The 17,196-nt window shown below is 41.2% G+C and overlaps 1 protein-coding gene across 4 annotated transcripts in view; it reads right to left on the bottom strand.

Moving 5' to 3' along the window:
• PARD3B (par-3 family cell polarity regulator beta) overlaps window positions 1–17,196 on the bottom strand; it is a 1,046,926-nt gene that overhangs the window by 414,492 nt on the left and 615,238 nt on the right. For all 4 annotated transcript variants that reach the window (XM_032354007.1, XM_032354008.1, XM_032354009.1 and 1 more), the window contains exons 13-14: window positions 13,358–13,490; window positions 5,680–5,779 (exon numbers count right to left, since the gene is read on the bottom strand). In XM_032354007.1, the coding sequence (XP_032209898.1) occupies window positions 5,680–5,779; window positions 13,358–13,490 (233 nt within the window). The remainder of the gene's footprint in view (window positions 1–5,679; window positions 5,780–13,357; window positions 13,491–17,196) is intronic.

Here is a 17,196-nt window from a genome sequence, read left to right as displayed (position 1 = left end):
ATGCAGCAATCATAACACTGCTGAGTAAATGAACCTCCGTTTCTGTAATATGGTGGGGCTTAAGGAAGTACCCAGGACCGGCAGCCAAGGACAGAGCTTGGGAGTCCAGATAGCGGAGCCTCGCTGCTTAGTTCTCCATCCTGGCTCTGCCCCTGACTAGCTGTGGGACCCATGCACGTTACTGAACCTCTCTGTGTGTCCATTTCCTGATGCATGAAATGGGTCTAACTCCACTTCTTACTTCATGGGGTTCTTAAGAGACAAAATGAGTTCATAAAGTAAAAATAAAAAGACTTAAAAAGTTGGGAATAGGGACGCCTGGGTGGCTCAGTTGGTTGAGCAGCTGCCTTTGGCTCGGGTCATGATCCCAGCGTCCTGGGATCGAGTCCCACATCGGGCTCCTTGCTCGGCTGAGAGCCTGCTTCTCCCTCTGCCTCTGCCTGCCATTCTGTCTGCCTGTGCTCACTCTCTCCCCCTCTCTCTCTCTGATAAATAAATAAAATCTTAAAAAAAAAAAAAGTTGGGAATAGATTGTGGCACAGAGTAAATGCCAGTAGATACATTTAGGAAACAACTAAGCAGGTAAATACATAGACTATCAATTTTTGCTTTTCAAGTCATCTGTATAATTTTTTCCAGTCTCTTCTCTTTCTCTTTTTTGTCAGGGTTTCGGTAGACCTGGGACTAAGAGCCCTTCCTTCCTTCTATTTATTTTCAAATTTTTTCCTTTCTCTTTAACAAATACTATTCATTTATTTGAAACTGTGATAAGGCTGACACGCAATGTTCTACTAGTTTCAGGTATACAACATAGTGTCTCCTACAGGTCTTCTGCTGTGCTCAACACGAGTGGAGCTAAGGGTAATGTGTGGCAATGATTGGAAGCCTGGGCTAGAGAGCAATGCAGTACTCGTCCCCACAAGACAGTGTTAGGATGTATAAAGTTGTAAGAACGGAAGTTATGGTATATGCTAACAGTAGTGCCTAGAACACAGTGACAGCTCAATAAAAGGGAGCTGTTAAATCTCTCCTTTATTTCTGTAGGTTAGAGAGGTCCTGAGACACCCTTCAGTGAAGAAATTATACATGGTTTCATGAAAATTTCTCAAGAAGTTCAAATCTACTCATTATAAACTTTTTTGGGGGGGGGCTTCCTCCTAGGTATCTGGCTTATATTTTCAATAGCTAAAACCAGTGCCACATATGAAGTATATTAGATGTGGTCGGGAGTGATGACAAAGTACGCCAGTTGTGAGCAAAACTTGCACCACAGGCCTGGCCTAACAGCAACGCTCCGATTGTTTTGGCCCATTTTAAAGAAGAATTCTGAGAGGCAACTGTGAACACGAGCTTCTCCCTGAGCCTTGATGTTTTGGAAGGACTTGCCTTTCAATGTGTTATTCAACCTTTACTTGCACTTAGTTTCACACCCTTTGATCTCTTGCGATGATGTGGTTTTAGTGTCAGAGGGTCTCCTGGCCTTCACAGAATCCGAGAATTTAAGAGCCGGAAGGCATTAAAGGTCACCTCATCCAACTTTTCATCTTGTAGATAAGACACTGGGTCCCAAAGAGGAGGCTGCTGTTCCAAGGTCACACAGCTGGCCAGTGGCAAAGTGAAGACCAGAGACTGGGGTTTCTTTCTATTGCCTTTCTCAGAGCCACCGAAGCTTTGGCTAAAATGGTGGCCAGCCTGTGGCACAGGTGCTGTGGCTGCTGACTCCCTGGTCATCAAAACATTCCCTTTTGGGGCAGAGTCACTCCCCGCTCTGACACTGCTTGCATTTTGGCTTAGCTTTGTGCTTCACATGCTACACACCATGAAACAAAAGGAAAGCAAAGAGTTAACCCCAACAGATGCCCCGTGTTACACTGAAAGCCACTGGGGAAGTGGTTTAGGACCAACACGAATATTCCTCATTAAAACTTTGGTTGTACTGCAGTTAAAGAGCTCTGCTCAAGGGAGAATATGGGAATCTACCCAACTGAGGAACACATTGGTTAACTTACCTTGCTGTCTTATTTTACCAAACTAGGCATTAATTGACAAATTAAATACAAGAACTCAAATTTTTTGAGACTCTTGGGAAACAACAATTGCCATCCCCATTAAAAACAGAAAATCAAGGTGGCAATGCCCCTCCATATTACAGCAGGTAAGGATCTCTCTAAATAGAGTGAATTTTTTTTGGTATAATTTTTTTTACGTATAATGAAGGCTGATCAAAGAATTAAAAACTGCTTTCTACAAATGAATGTAACAAATGTTCGTGTGTGTGTGTGTGTGTGTGTGTGTGTGTGTATACACACTATACATACCTGAATATACCCATTAAATTGATGATAGTGATTTACACATCTGTTGCCATTGCTTTGACCACATGTACATTTTGAAACCTTTAAGAGAAGGGCCCATTTTACCATGGTACAAAATAAGAGATAAGGCAAGATAAGGCTGATCTTTAAGAGGGAAGTATAATATGAGAAATTATAGGGTTAGAGCCCACACTGTGTGCATTGGCTACATGAGCTCATACACTTAAATATTGAAGTGTAGTACTGAATTAGTGTGAGAACATCTTAGACATGTGAGACTAGAAAGACCCTTTGTAATTTTACACGGCATACTGGATGTTTTTGGAGGGAAAGGGTGACACAGTGATTAACTATAAAATATGACATGTTTTAATTTTGAAGAAAGTTAGCAAGTGCTCATGGCTGAGTGGGCCGCCGTGGAGGCTGTGGGAAGCTACAAGATGACAGCAGGCCAAAGACACATTTTAGATAAAGGCCACGTTTTCAGCATGAACAACCAGGGAATCTATCAAACAGAAATGATACTCAATGTCAAATTATGCTGCATAATGAATAAATAAAGGTAGCAGGAAACATATGCCAGTGTCCTGAATGCGGTGACAAATCAGGAATGTGAAAGACATGTAAGACCCAGCCATGAATGTTCAAGGACAACTGTCAGAAATCAAAGGGAAGGAGAAGAAGATTTTGAGAGGTAAGCCAAAAAAAACCCCACAAAACCCAAAAAACTCTGAAGTCTCAGGTGTCCATCATGCATAGGTGTTGGCAATTGGCTACTCTGCGTGAGAGGAAATGCAGAAAGGAAGGGAGGGGGTGAGGGGAGAGACGGACCCAGTGAGCCCAGAGCGAAGGGAGAGGAAAAAATATGAACACATAGGGAATTCGACATATTCTGTTTCCAATTTGCCTTAAACCCTCCCTGAGATATAACAGTAGGAAATATATTTCCTCTATATGTATTTTTCATTTAGACACATGTATTCTAAACTTCTGTCCAATAATTGGAGACATAATACTACAAGGAACTTCAGTAAATTCCGATGTCATTTTGGTTCAAGGTTGGGGCATGAAGTTCGACCACATTTGCGTCTCACTTCTCATGCAAGAGTTGTTTAGTTGTTTTCTGTCTCGCAAGGCTGGCTACATCCCTAAAGCACCACTTTCCCCTTTTAGAGGGCTTTTACTTTTTTTTTTTTTTTTTGAAAGCCAGGCAGCCAGCCTCCCTTGCTCAACCCTCCTGGCTCCCTTCCAACTCTTCCTCCACCCCAAGTTCCCCATATCTGACCCATCCCCGCTGCTGCCGCCGGTCACCTAGGCAACGCAACAGCTTGCAGGATGGCGCAGGTCACGAGATCTCAAGGGGAAGACTTGCAAAGCTTTACATTTGCTCCTTCCATCTCAAAAATGTCTTTGGCTCTGCCCCTTCCCCTCCGGCCATGCTGTTCCTCTCTCCACTCTTGCCAGCCCTCTCCTTTCTTGCCAGTCCCCAGACTGTCCTTGTTTATGGCTCTCCCTAGCCACAACTGAACTCACTCAAACTGATACTGTCATCGGCACCTCCTTCCATGCCCTCTCCCACCTCCCACCGACCCCCCCCCCAAAATCTGTGGAGGCACTGAAGAAGCCAAAAAGGCCGTTGCTAATTCCTGATAACTCCATCTCTGCAATATCTCTGATGCCCTCTCTCCCCTGAAGAGGTTTCTCATCTGAAAGCTTCTCCCCACCCTCCCCAGCACACATCCTTAGTACCTTTCACTGCTACTGCTCTAGAAAATGTCCAAAGAGTCTCTGGTTTCCAGCAGACATTAACCTTTCTCCATCTCCCTAATGCCTGTTGCACACGACTAAAACCCCGGTCTTATCATGCTCTCTGCTGAAACTCTACCACAAGGTTTGACCAGCTAATGAAGGAAGTCTGTATTTCTTATCTTTGCATTCTAGCATCTGGCCAGTGCCCAGTCGACTTCCTTTCCCAGCTGCCATGCTGTTCCTTCTACTCTTCCCTCCCGCTGAATTTCCCCTCCTTCCTGGGCTTTCCTCATGTCTCCCTCCAACTCATACTTTGTGATTGAGCTGAAACATCGCTTTTCCCATAACATTTCCCCTGACTCCTCTATCTGGAAGCATTCTACTCCGTCTTGGATGTCCAGAGCATTTTCCATATACCTCCTGGTAAATATCACTTGGTACCCTGCGTGCTAGTTGTCATTTTTACCCCCTGGCCTACCATCTTCTTGAGAGTTGGGTTTATATCTGATTCATCTTTGCATTATCCCAACACTTTTGCATGTATACACAGGATAACAGTAAAATAGAATGAATGAAATTATTTTTAATGCCTTTTGTTATGGCTGACAAACCGTCATTTTTGATTCAGGTTTGAGGCCGGCAATGGAAGTGAATGGACAAAATTAAATATGTCCACATTTTCTTTCAAGAAACCCCTAGAAAACTGATCTAGAACATTAGTGTCATTATCCATCCAGTCGGTGAAATTGTATTTGAGTCAGAGAGCTGACTTCGAAAATGTAGGAATCAGGGATAGCTAAATATAGGTAGGCTTTCAGCTAATAGAGTTAGCTATACTCTTTTTGTGTTGCTTTATTTTTAGCAGATTGCAATAAAAAAGCATAATAGGAATGACACCAGCATTGCTGCAGGAAAAATGGAAAAATTTCACAGGATTATCCTGGGACATAGAATGGAATAAAATACACAGTTTTTAACAGCCATAATAAATACAGAAAATAGAAAAGGGACAAGTTAATGATTTTTAAAACTCATCAGAAGAACAAAATCTATGAACGCCACTAGTCAGATGGTATGTATACTTAGTAATCTCTCTCTCTCATGCTTGTGAGATTCTAAAAATTATTGATTTTTTGGGTTTCTATTACACAGTGGATATAATATTGGGTATTCTTTTCAATATTTTAGATTATATATGGTTTTGCTTTAATTTTTAGATTCCATTAACTTTCTTGGAACATTTAAAAAATACCTTTAGGGTTTGCCAATTACAAACACAACAACAACAACAACAACAACTAAGCTTTATAGCCTCTCAGTTTTGTTTTATTCCTTCCTATAGAACCTTTTGAGTTCTCTGGTTTTTCAACATGATAAAAGAAAGTTCAACCATTTTCTTAAATATTTTATAATACATGATGAATCTTAAATTCCAGGAAGCAAAACAAGAACACTCTCAACTATTAATTTTAGCTATGAGAAGTTTTCACTGAAAAAGAATTATAGATGCTATGAGATTTCCATTCTGGAAAGAAATGGAGTTAAAATCAGGCTGCGGGGTTTTCCCAGAAACACCATAATGGGGAACGTTTACGATCTATCATTTTATCAATACCTGTGGCTGTAATCTTCAAGGCCCAATTCCAGAACGGGATGTGGTGGTGGAGAAGGCGGGACCTCAGGATCTGCCCATCCGTCACTGGGAAGCAACAGCACTAAAAAAAAAAGAACCAATAAAGCTGTGGTCAATGGGAGGCAGAACTTTTGATGCCCGGCTTGCTTTCAGTCCATCTCACAGATGTAATTTTCACCAACACATAAACCAACCTGAAATCAATAAGTCCTCCTACAGAACTGATTCAGGATTTGTATGGGAGCCAATGCAGCCCTGTATGAGGAAATCTGAGCCCACTAATAGGTTTTACACTGGTGGCCTGTCAGCAACCCATGGCAAGTCAGGATCCTGCATCTTGGATATCTTTTCCCACCTACAGAAGGCTGAGAGTCGCTCCTGATGTGTGTTCTGCGGAAGATTAACAACACCATCTCTTTCATGCCTTCACGATTTTGTAAACAAGAGTCTCTCACAAATAGGCTGGATTATGCGGTGATTGTGGCGTCACCCTGGTGACAAAAAGTACTTAAAAAATGAGATACTTTAGATTTACTCACCATTTCGAGATGGTAGAGGGGTAAAAATACTCTTTTTGCATCTGAGCTACAGTGGAAAGATGGGGGTTTGAGGTCTTGGAAGCAAAAATCTAGGGTCAGACCTGGTTTTCTCACCTACCTAATGTGTTCATTTTTTTTTAATCTATTCTACTCTGGGAGAAATAGACATGTATCCTGACACTTACTACGACCAATAACAAGCGGGCTTGTTGAGATCTTTCATAGAGCAGACACTGTGCTAAGCTTTATGTACATTATGTCATCTAATGCTCATCCTTATTACCCGCGCTAACGAATGTATGAAAAGCCTGAGGGAGCAGCCTGGGAGAGAGTCGAGTTCGTGTAGCGAGGCCGCCATGTCTCCATCATGGCTCCCACTGCTGTGGGAATTTGGCCCAACTATTAACTTCTCTGAGCCTCAGTTTTTGAAATCTCTAAGGTGGGGTTGAGAATAGCTTCATTAGAGGAATATGAGGAGTATAGAAGATGGTGCATATTCACACAGATTTAGAAATGCAAAGCACTAATAAGCAACTAAAAGATTATCCTTCCATACTGCCTAAACTCTACTGTGTATCTGTTACGGTGAGATATTTGGTAACATGTGGACCCTATTTGTTCTTGATTGCTGGAACAGGAGTAAAGTATCTATCCCTATGAAACACTGCTGGTAACAGAAGCTGCTTGACTTGTCCACACACCAGGTATTATGGTTACTTTTACAGTTAACTTGACTCAGCCCAGGGTACCCAGATAATGAATCACATATTATTCTGGGTATTTCTGGGATGGTGCTTTTTGGGTAAGCTTAGCATTAAAAACAGTAGGCAGAATAAAGTAGACTGCCCACCCCCCCATAATGTGGGCGAACCTCATCCCATCTGTTGAAGGCCTGAGTAGAACCAAAATGCTGACCCTCCGCTGAGTAGGAGAGAATTCTTCCTGCCTGCCTCTCTTCAAACTGAGACACTGGGTTCTTCCTGCCCTTGGACTGAAACAGATATATTGACTCTTCCTGGGTCTCGAGTGGGCGTTCAGGATGGGACCGCTCTGTTGGCTCTGGTCGGTCTCTAGCTTTGCTCATTCATCTCACAGATGTTGGGACTTGCCTGGCTCCATCCTCATGTGAGCCAATTTCTTACAATAAGTCTCATTATATTATATGAGTTATTACATCTTATTATGTATATGTCATATATGTTATTATGTATTTTATATTATACACTATAATATATATTATTATATGATGTATAATATAATGTCTATTGTACATTAAATACATATGACTACAGATACATCCCATTGGTTCTTCTATAGAGAATGCTGCTCAAAGCTCTGCCCCAGGGACTAGTTGAAAATGGAGGTAATTCTGGCAGGGCTGACACATCCCTGGGGTGGAGGCTGGAAGCAGGAGATCTGAGAGGCGGGGTAACCGGGGTACAGAAGCACAGCGAGCAAAGGCAGTCGATACTGTCCCCCTGCACTGCCTCCCACCCAAGTAATCTAGTGATTTGGTAATATAGTGGCAGTTAGGCAGCCAGAGAAACAGAACAGAAAAATACACCATAAACTAGAGAAAAGGCACATACTGGGACAACATTCCCACTGGCTGTCATGTCTCTACCCTCAACTTCTCAGCCCGTCTTTCACACTGGTGATGGAGCTGTGATCATGTCACTTGGCCTCCCAAAAACACTTCAGGTGCACACAATAGCTTAGAGCATAAAGGTCTCTGCCCCGACAGGTAACATCAGCTCCTTATCGCCCTTAGCTACCCAGGACTAATTCCTGTTCCCCAACCACCAACCTGGGCTTTCCTACTTCTGTGGGTTTGCTTATGTAAATGCAAAATCCACTCGCATCCATCCAAGTCCCACCCTTCTCTCAAGATCCACCTCAATACGTTTAGGGCGGGCGCAGAGCGTACCCGTGCTCACTCTGTTCCTCCTTTCTTTCTGCACATATAGACCCCATCTCCCAGGCTTCTTTGCACCTAGATTTGTTCTGGCCAATAGCAGGTGAGTTGCTCTGGCCATTGACATCCCCAGTGTCAGTGGCTACGGAAGGGTACATTCTCTCTACCTGTCCCATCACCCAGCGGCCAGCGGGCGTGGAGGAGTCTCTAGAAAATGGGCCAGAGGGACAGGAGGAGCCCAGGTCCCTCCATCACCGCCCGGAGCACAGTGCCCGCCCTCCTTCCACCACGCCTCACTGGCTACAATTAAGGTAAGAAAAATACTTTCGCTGTCTTTATCCACTGACATTTGGGGTTTATCCATTACTATTATGGAAGACTATTCCATTTATAACATTTCTCACATGCTGCTTCTGCAATGAGCTATTGATCTATCATCTCTGTATGTAGACCTATTTCTTACTGGACTATAGAGAAACGCCTCCGTGCCTTCCTCTCCTTTCCCTCCTCTTCCTCAGATGCTTCAAGTTTTATTACAATTGTTACCTCTACATTTTTTTAGAGAGAGAGAGAGAAATTGCACTGGGGGGTAGGGCAGAGGGAGAGGGAGACAGGCAGACTCCTTGCTGAGCAGGTTGCCTGACATGGGGCTTGATCCCAGGACCCCAAGATCACAACCTGACCTGAAATCAAGAGTCAGGTGCTTAAGTGACTGAGCCACCCAGGTGCCTCTGTTACTTTTAATTTTTATTTCATCCACATGAACAACCTACATAGTTTTTAAGTACCTATAGGTACAGAGGCAAATATCTTCTTTGTTGATTCTCTGTTCCTGGTACATTTTTAAACAATGGTATAAGGAATCGTTTTTCTCATGGCCCAAACATCTCTATTAACCCTCTCTCAGTGCGAAAATGTGGAACTCTTTTCTCCAAAAAAATAATATTTCTGGATTTCACCACACGGAGCAGGTTAAGTCTTGATGGCCGTCCTGTATATTTGCCTGGGAAAACTGACAGCGCACCCTCCAGTAACTGCTTCATTCATGACCCAATGACCCTGATTTTAATCATTTTTTATTTTTCTTACTTGTTTTAGAGACTCCATCCTGCTAGGGCCAGATCAGAAAAGAAGAGTGAAAGAGATTGCAACTTAAGACAAGGGCTCACCAGGCTATGGCCCTGGTCCAAAACAAGCCCGCCATCTGGTTTTGTACATAAAGTTTCATTGAGTTACGCTCATTCATTTACACACTGTCCATGGCTGCTTTTGGATTATGGTGGCAGAGCTGAAGAGCTGAGACAGAGATCCCTTGGCCTGCAAAGCCTAACATACTTATGAGCTGGCCTTTTACAGATAACTTTTCATGACTCCGGAGTTAGATTTTTTGTTTTAATTGATAAAACTGTTAAAGACTATTATTGAGGGCTAGTACAGCAATTGTATTCTTTTTTGAATCGCTGATGGTGTATTCTGCACAATGGAGGTATCTAACAAACATCAGGCAAATTGAAAAGTATAATTCAATTTCTGATCACAACTCCACAGGGAGTGTCTTATATGCTACAGAGGGGTGGACATGAGCTGGTTCCCCAGAGAAGGCACATTAGGAATAATTATACATTATGTGTCTGCCCAAAGGACCCAGGGAACATGGATCCAGTGAGACGGGACACACAACCAAAGGGGCTTGATTTGGGGTGGGGACGGAAGTCCTACAGGAGCCCTCCCTGGGTGGTGAGCCTGGGAAGACTTAGGGCAATGGGTGACTTACACATGGGGCTAGGGTGCAGCTGAGCTGAAAGGGGGGGGGCAAGCAGGGGTGGAGCAAAAAAGGGGGAGACAAGAGCAATGAAAAGGGAACTAATAATAAACCAGAGGCAAATGATGCTTATTACTATTACTTAATCATGATGTAACCAGGGGTGAGATCTACCACCAAAATTCTTCAGAAAATACAGTGTTGGTAATTTGTATTTTTTATTAACATTTAAATGCTTAATAGGATTTTATAAGTAAATCTTTGGGACACATCCCCCATCCTGACCCCTGGCCATCTTGGGGCTTGGGGCACCACACTCATTCTACTGCAGGCACTGCTAGCAATTCTCCAACACAAATGTGAATTTTCTGGTGTTACAATTTCTACAAACGTTAGTTCTAAAAATGCCTTTTCCATGGAACAGCTTGACAGGAATATGTGTATATATATAAAAAAATAACCAAGGAACTGTGGGTGGCATGTACTATTATTACAAAAATAGATGGAACCCCGCATATCAACATTGGGTTTTTAAATATACAAAGGAAAGGAAAAAGGGAAGAAAAAAAGAACTGAATGTTTTGGCTGTAACAGTTCCTTTCCTCACTAGACATTACATTTTGTCAACTCAATCTTGCTTTTCTGAAGGGGCTCCTTAAAAAACCTGGTTGTGTTGAGTCAACACTCAGGTTCCAGAAGAAACCTCTTGCTACTTCATTTGCATCTGAAACTCAAAAGCTCTCAATGGTTCACAACATTTTAAATGTTTTGAATATGAAAATGAGATGGTGATCAGGATGTTCTACAGCCTCCTGTTTACAAATTCTATTATATATATTTTTATCTCTAAGTCAATAGGCTTACATAAAAGTAAGAAAATTTCATCTACTGCTCTCTTATGATTAAAATTTAATGAGTCTAATGCCTTGATAGGTCGAATTCTTGGATATACAAGGAATTCTTGAATATACAAGAAAATAACAGCAACAGATTTTTCCTGCTTTAAAAAAAATAATGTTTGATGCAATCCCTGCTTGAAAAAACTGGATTTTTTTTTTTTTTTTTTTTTTTTTTTTTGGTCACTTTGGAAAACTGACATGAGGAAAGGGAGTAAAGCAGGAAACTTGCAGATAGCTGACCTGCATGGTTTTTCACTGGTGTAAGAAGTTGTTCTATCTGGAGCTAAGTCTCAAGAGAAAGAACAGATAGAGACTCCCAGTGGTTGTCTGGGGCCACATGTACCCAAAGGATGTAGCTGGTCAGTGGAAATACAAACTCAGAACATTCTATTGACACTTCAAAGTATTATGATGTTTTGTTTTTAGCATGTGCTTTGACTGGACTCTATTATTTGAATTTTTTTTCCTGTATATATCCTCACACTTCAACTAGTTCTATAATTTCATAATTTTGGCCGCTTCTGTCCCTTCTAGAGATAGTGTCCCATGTCCTTGAGCATCTCAGTGTCCTCTAAAAATAGTCTGTATAATTACCACTCCAGCATCAATATTTTATAGTTATTAAAAATGAGGGGCATCTGGCTGGCATACTTGGAGCATGTGACCCTTGCTCTCAGGGCTGTGGATCTGAGCCTCACACTGGGTGTAGAATTACTCAAAAAATAAAATCTTTAATAAAAAAATGAAACAAGATAGGGGATAATGTGCCCACTACGCCTTTGGATGTCACTGGTATAATTAGGAATAACACCCTGAACTTGGATTGTCACTGTATCACATGATTCTTGAGAATAAAATGCCAATCAAATTATGTAAAGCCTAGATATTTTAATACACATGGCAATGTTCTTGATCATTATATGGACATGGTTGAGAGAAGGCTGGTCTAGTATGTGGAAAACTTGCTGTTCCTTCCCCAGATTCTCCTGCCACTGTGATTTAAGGTCTTGGAAAGAGATCTCGCTTTGTCAAGACAAATTTAAATTTCTTAAAGAAGACGAGAAAAGACAAGAGTATTTCTTTATCTGACACAAAGTCAAGTGAGCCTTTAATCACATTTTTGGTATCAGGTGAAAGGACTTCAGCAGTTTCAAGGGACCAATGTAAGACAGGGTCCATGCTGTGGTTTAGGCAATGAACTGGAATCAGAGAGATAGGGGCTGAATCCAGGCTCTGCATGGACTAAGTATGTGGTCTTGGGTTAATTATTTACTCTCTGTTTCTTCATCTGTAAAATGAGGATAATAGTATTACCCACTTCCAGTGTGCATGTAAATTGCTTAACACAGAACCTAACAGACAGTAAACACTTAATAAATAAATGGTCACAGCTGTTGCTGCTACTCTCACTAAAATGGACAAAGTCAGAGAAAAAGACAACGTCTCATTCTGATGAAACAATTCTCAAGGAATCTGAGATGGACAAGCCTATTTTGATGTAGTTAACTCAGAGTTTCGACTTGTTCCCACGTAGTTTAAATTCAGATAACATGTTAAATGTGAAAAAGGGACAGATTACATAAATAGTACCTGCGTTCAGAGGCTCACTATGGAACCACTATGTGATGATGATGTAAAATACTCAGTGACATAGTGAGATGATCATAATGTGTTATTAATTAAAAGAGCAATTTCCTAAACATTATATATATTTCATTTTCACTTCATTTTATATATGCAATTTGCATGAAGGAAAGATTTGAAATACAGATGTAAAAATGTTATCGATTAGTATTTTTGATAGTTAGAAGGAGGAATGAGTAATATTATTAATAACATTATTGCTTTTCCCTAAATTTTCTGTAATGAATATGCATTGCCTTTACAATACAAAAAACGTAAAGTTATTTTTATAAAATGACATTCAGGGAAATAAAAAAAATTTTTTTCATGGTGACCTACAGAATGATTTTTTAAAAACAAAGTCCAAATGTTTTATATCCAGAGCTCTACTAGTACCAGAAAATAAGGGAAAGACAACATAGTGAGGAATAATAAGAACATTCCAGCTGTTACAGGATGGTCTCATTCATGGTATTTACCACACTCTTCCGAGAACCCGTGAATCATGCAATGACCGCCTTATGGTTTAATACTAGTCTGCACTTTTTTTTTTTTTTTAAGTTTAATAGTTATTTACATTTGGTAACTTTCAATAACGAAAAGATTGTTAAAAAAAAAAATAACAGTTTGCCATTTTGTTTTTCCATGCTGCCATTTTGTTTTCATTTGGTTTGTTTTACACATAATCCTCCGTGTTTGGGGCAGCAAACACAGAAACTGTCACTTAAACTGGAGGCGATGCCAGGAATCTGCTTCACAACTTCTGAGTCAGCTCTACCACACATCATCTCCCCATGTTCATGACTCAGAGGAACAAAGCCTGCACTTGGTCTAATTAACTTCCCTTTGTCCTTTTAAAAAAATATATAGTCTTGTGTTTTCTCCAGCCATTTGCAGCAGATGGAAATGGACAGACTCTTACCTTTCTGTTTGTCCTGCGAACTGTAAGTGCCGAAGGGATGCAATGAGCTGTTATCATTTCTCCTGGAGGTGGTTATAGTGTTCTGACAATTCTCAAAGCATGGCTTAGAAAATGCCCCGCACTCTGCAGGCTCCTAAGGAATGAAAATAAAAAATTACATTTGCTTTTTTAATATGTTTGAACTTGGTCCATGAAAGCAAAGTAGGAGAATGATCAGTTGATGAATGAGCTCCCAAAAGTCTACTGCATATACACTCTCAACTGGAAAATCAAAATGGCCCTATCAGTTAAGACATCTTCGAATGCGAGATACAAAAAATACCGACAACGTGGTGCTAAGGACTGGGACGACTCATAACCAGCACCAAAGAGGATTAACTTTATCATTCTTTCCCCCCACTTACAACTGGCTTCTTTCAAATTTTCTTCCATCTGGGAATACAGCTTGTGGCAGTGTCAACACAAGAAGAACAGTTCATGCCAAGGGTGTTTTTCTGCCAACCAGCTGGTTCCTCTCTCTCTCCCTCAGCGACTAAGTGCATATGCTCTAGGACAAGTCAGAACCTAAGCAGGTTTGCCACTCCAACGCCAGGAGTGTATCCCACTGTGGACACCAGGTCTGCTGGCCAGAAGCTAAAACAAACTCAGTGACAATGTCAGACAGGGGTGCTCCTGAGCTTCCCCCCCACTTTTTGATGTTTTTCCCTCCTGTTTGAATGTGGACAGCCTTCCAACAAATTCACAGTGTCCTCAAAATGGCTGCATCCAGAGTAACGTGCCCACAAACCATGTTACAGAGCTGTGAAGAGGGAGCTGAGGGGGAGCCAGTTCTGGAGAGCTCCAGGTGTCTGATCAAGAGGATGGAGACGCACAGAACTGGGTTCTGCTCTTGCTCAGGTTATGTGTCTTTCTCACAGATTTCAAGGAAGTCACCTGGACGCCATCTCACCAGTGTGCCCTTGACCATGTGTGAGAGGAGCAGGATGCAAGAGAAACAGAGATCCCATCTCCAAAACTCTTTACTTTGGAGCAAAGCATTTGGCCTGAATAATTTTATTATACTTTCCTCTCACTCACAAAAACTCGGTATCCTGCTAAACAAAATATTTAAAACATTCAATTTATACATTCTTAATAATTAAAATGTTTTCAGCTGCTGAAGCTCTCTTAGCTTCTTGTCGAAGCTTGTAACACTTTTCCCACATGTAGTGTTACCCTCTGCCTCTGTACTGTTAGTCAAACCAGACTCGGCCAACAAATCCTAAATGAAAGCCCGAGCCTCAGCAGGTAGGAGAGGTAGGACTTACTTCACCTAGACTTGCGCTTCAACAACAAGAACAAAAAAAAAAAAAAAAAAAAAATCTGCTTTCCCAGCTCTTTGATAAATGACACCATCGATATCCTAACAACTGATCAGTAACCAGCCTAATTAAAGTATTCAGCTTGTAAAATAGAGCTGTCGTGGAGCCCTCCATTAGCGTCCCAGCCAATAAAAACTATAATGGATTTTTAAACATATTCTGCTTCTACCAAGATGAGCTTGTAGAGAGGAGGGAAATGTTTGGGGGGGAGGGGGGAGAAAAAAAAAACAGGTCATAACCCATTTTTTAATACTAAGTCTCTAGGCTCAAATAGAATTACAATTGAACTTCAAGCTCGCCCTTTGAAAAACATGTTTCTGTTTAAAATGATTTTGATTCAATCAAGGATTCATTATGTATTCTTCACGAGGTCCTCATCAAAACTGTTTACGTATCTTGTACATCTGGGTAATGTGGGAAAATACTCCAACAACTATATATTTTGACTTTCCTTAAGTAGCTCCTTCAATTTTTTTTTTATATCAATATAATGTTCAAGTAACCATTTTGGTATTCTTGCCAGATCTAACTAATTGATTTGCCTGAATGTATGAGCAGTGCTGAGACCTTTTTCTAGGGTATGCTGCTTTTTTATTATACCTGAGGGTGACTGTTTCTCCACAGGGGACACAGCAAGAGCAGGAGTGCACGACATATGCTTTGACACAGCAAAACGCAGAACTGGGAGAGAAATAGCTGCAGACGGTTTTTCTGTTTTTTTGGATTTTTTTCCAATTTAATAAAGATGAGCTGTACATCAGCAGCTGCTGTCTTCATAAGAGAAAAATGTTCTTTAATCTTCGTGGGTACCACAGAGATTCCCGAGAGCTGAGAGCATCAAGTGCCTGCGCATTTCCCATGGAAAGCGTGTAAATATTAGGGAAACTAAAAAGGGACCTTGTTTAAATATCCTCATCAAAATTGTGAAGCACCTGGGTAGCTCAGTGGGTTAAGCCTCTGCCTTTGGCTCAGGTCATGATCTCAGGGTCTGGAACAGGCCCCACATCGTGCTCTTTGCTGGGTGGGGAGCCTGCTTCCCCCACCCCCTCTCTCTCTTGCCTGCCTCTCTGCCTACTGTGATCTCTGTCAAATAAATAAATAAAATCTTTAAAAAAAATTGCTTGTCATCCCATTTCTTAATTCCCAATTAATTTCCTAGTGAACTACATTAATAAGACACTTCCAAGGATGGGCAACACACCGAAAGTTTAGTACTTTCTTCTGATGGAATACTTGTCAACCCACGTCAGAGTGGGAGACCAGAAACTGGTGCAGTGAAGAAGAATGTAAATGATAAAACGTCACAACTAGAGGAGCCCAAGTACGGAATGCTCACCCACCAGGCACACACCCATTTTAGAGAAAGACATGAAATTAGGGAAGGGGAGAGATGGCAGACATAATTCTTAACAACCTTGTTCATTTTGTTCTTTCTTTCTCTTCTTTCTCCCTTAACTCTTGCTATTGGCACAGGAATGGTACTCTACAGCAGTGCCTTCCAGACTTTTCTCTTAGTTGAACTATCTTTGTTCCAAGAAATCTTAAGGGACACATAATACACAGATGCCCAGAGGGGTAGCTGAGGGGCCCACGGGCCATCCTTCACACCAACGGGGTACCATGAATCCCAAGGCTCTAGGGTAGGACTTAAATTAAACCAGAAAGGAGGCAGTTCCACCATGGATGGGAGCATTAGATGAGGGTTTTATAACTATGTACATAAGTAAAATCCATTAAATATTCATGGAAGCCTCTCTGTCACTTAAGCAGACACAAATGTTGAAAACGAGTTGGCTCATTATATATAGTCTCCAGTAATTGGCCAATTTACATTTATTTAACATTTACAAGGTTATGTACAGAAGAGTAAAAAGGTACAGTTACTCTCTTCCAATAGCTGATAATATAACAAAGTGAGATCTAGTTTATAACTTTACTACTTCAGCTGACCCTCTCAGATAAAGGAGGTCTCAGAGGCATCTTTTATTCATTCATTCGACAATATTTATTAAGTGTCTACTGTGTGCTGGGAAATGAGGATACAGTAAGGGATAAAATAGACAACAATATCTGTCATCTGCAAGTTCCGAGCACTCAGCTAGGTATGTCTTCACATGGTCAGAAAATGGACAATCTGGGAGTTTCGCTCAAGTAATCCAAAACTTTAGAGCCTATGCTTTTAACTACTATGAACAATAGTAGAAGGTAGTTGAAACTTAATTTGAAAAATCCTTTTTTTGGGACGCCTAAGTGGCCCAGTGGGTTAAAGCCTCTGCCTTCAGCTCGGGTTGTGATCCCAGGGTCCTGGGCTCGAGCCCCACATCAGGCTCTCTGCTCAGCAGGGAGTCTGCTTCCTCCTCTCTCTCTGCCTGCCTTTTGCCTACTTGCAATCTTTGTCTGTCAAATAAATAAATAAAATCTTAAAAAAAAAAAAGAAAAATCCTTTTTAAATTTTGAGTTGAACATATTATTAAAACT

This window comes from Mustela erminea, chromosome 8, assembly GCF_009829155.1.
Source record: "Mustela erminea isolate mMusErm1 chromosome 8, mMusErm1.Pri, whole genome shotgun sequence".
Taxonomy (NCBI): Eukaryota; Metazoa; Chordata; class Mammalia; order Carnivora; family Mustelidae; genus Mustela; species Mustela erminea.
This window is presented reverse-complemented; position numbering and strand designations above follow the sequence as displayed.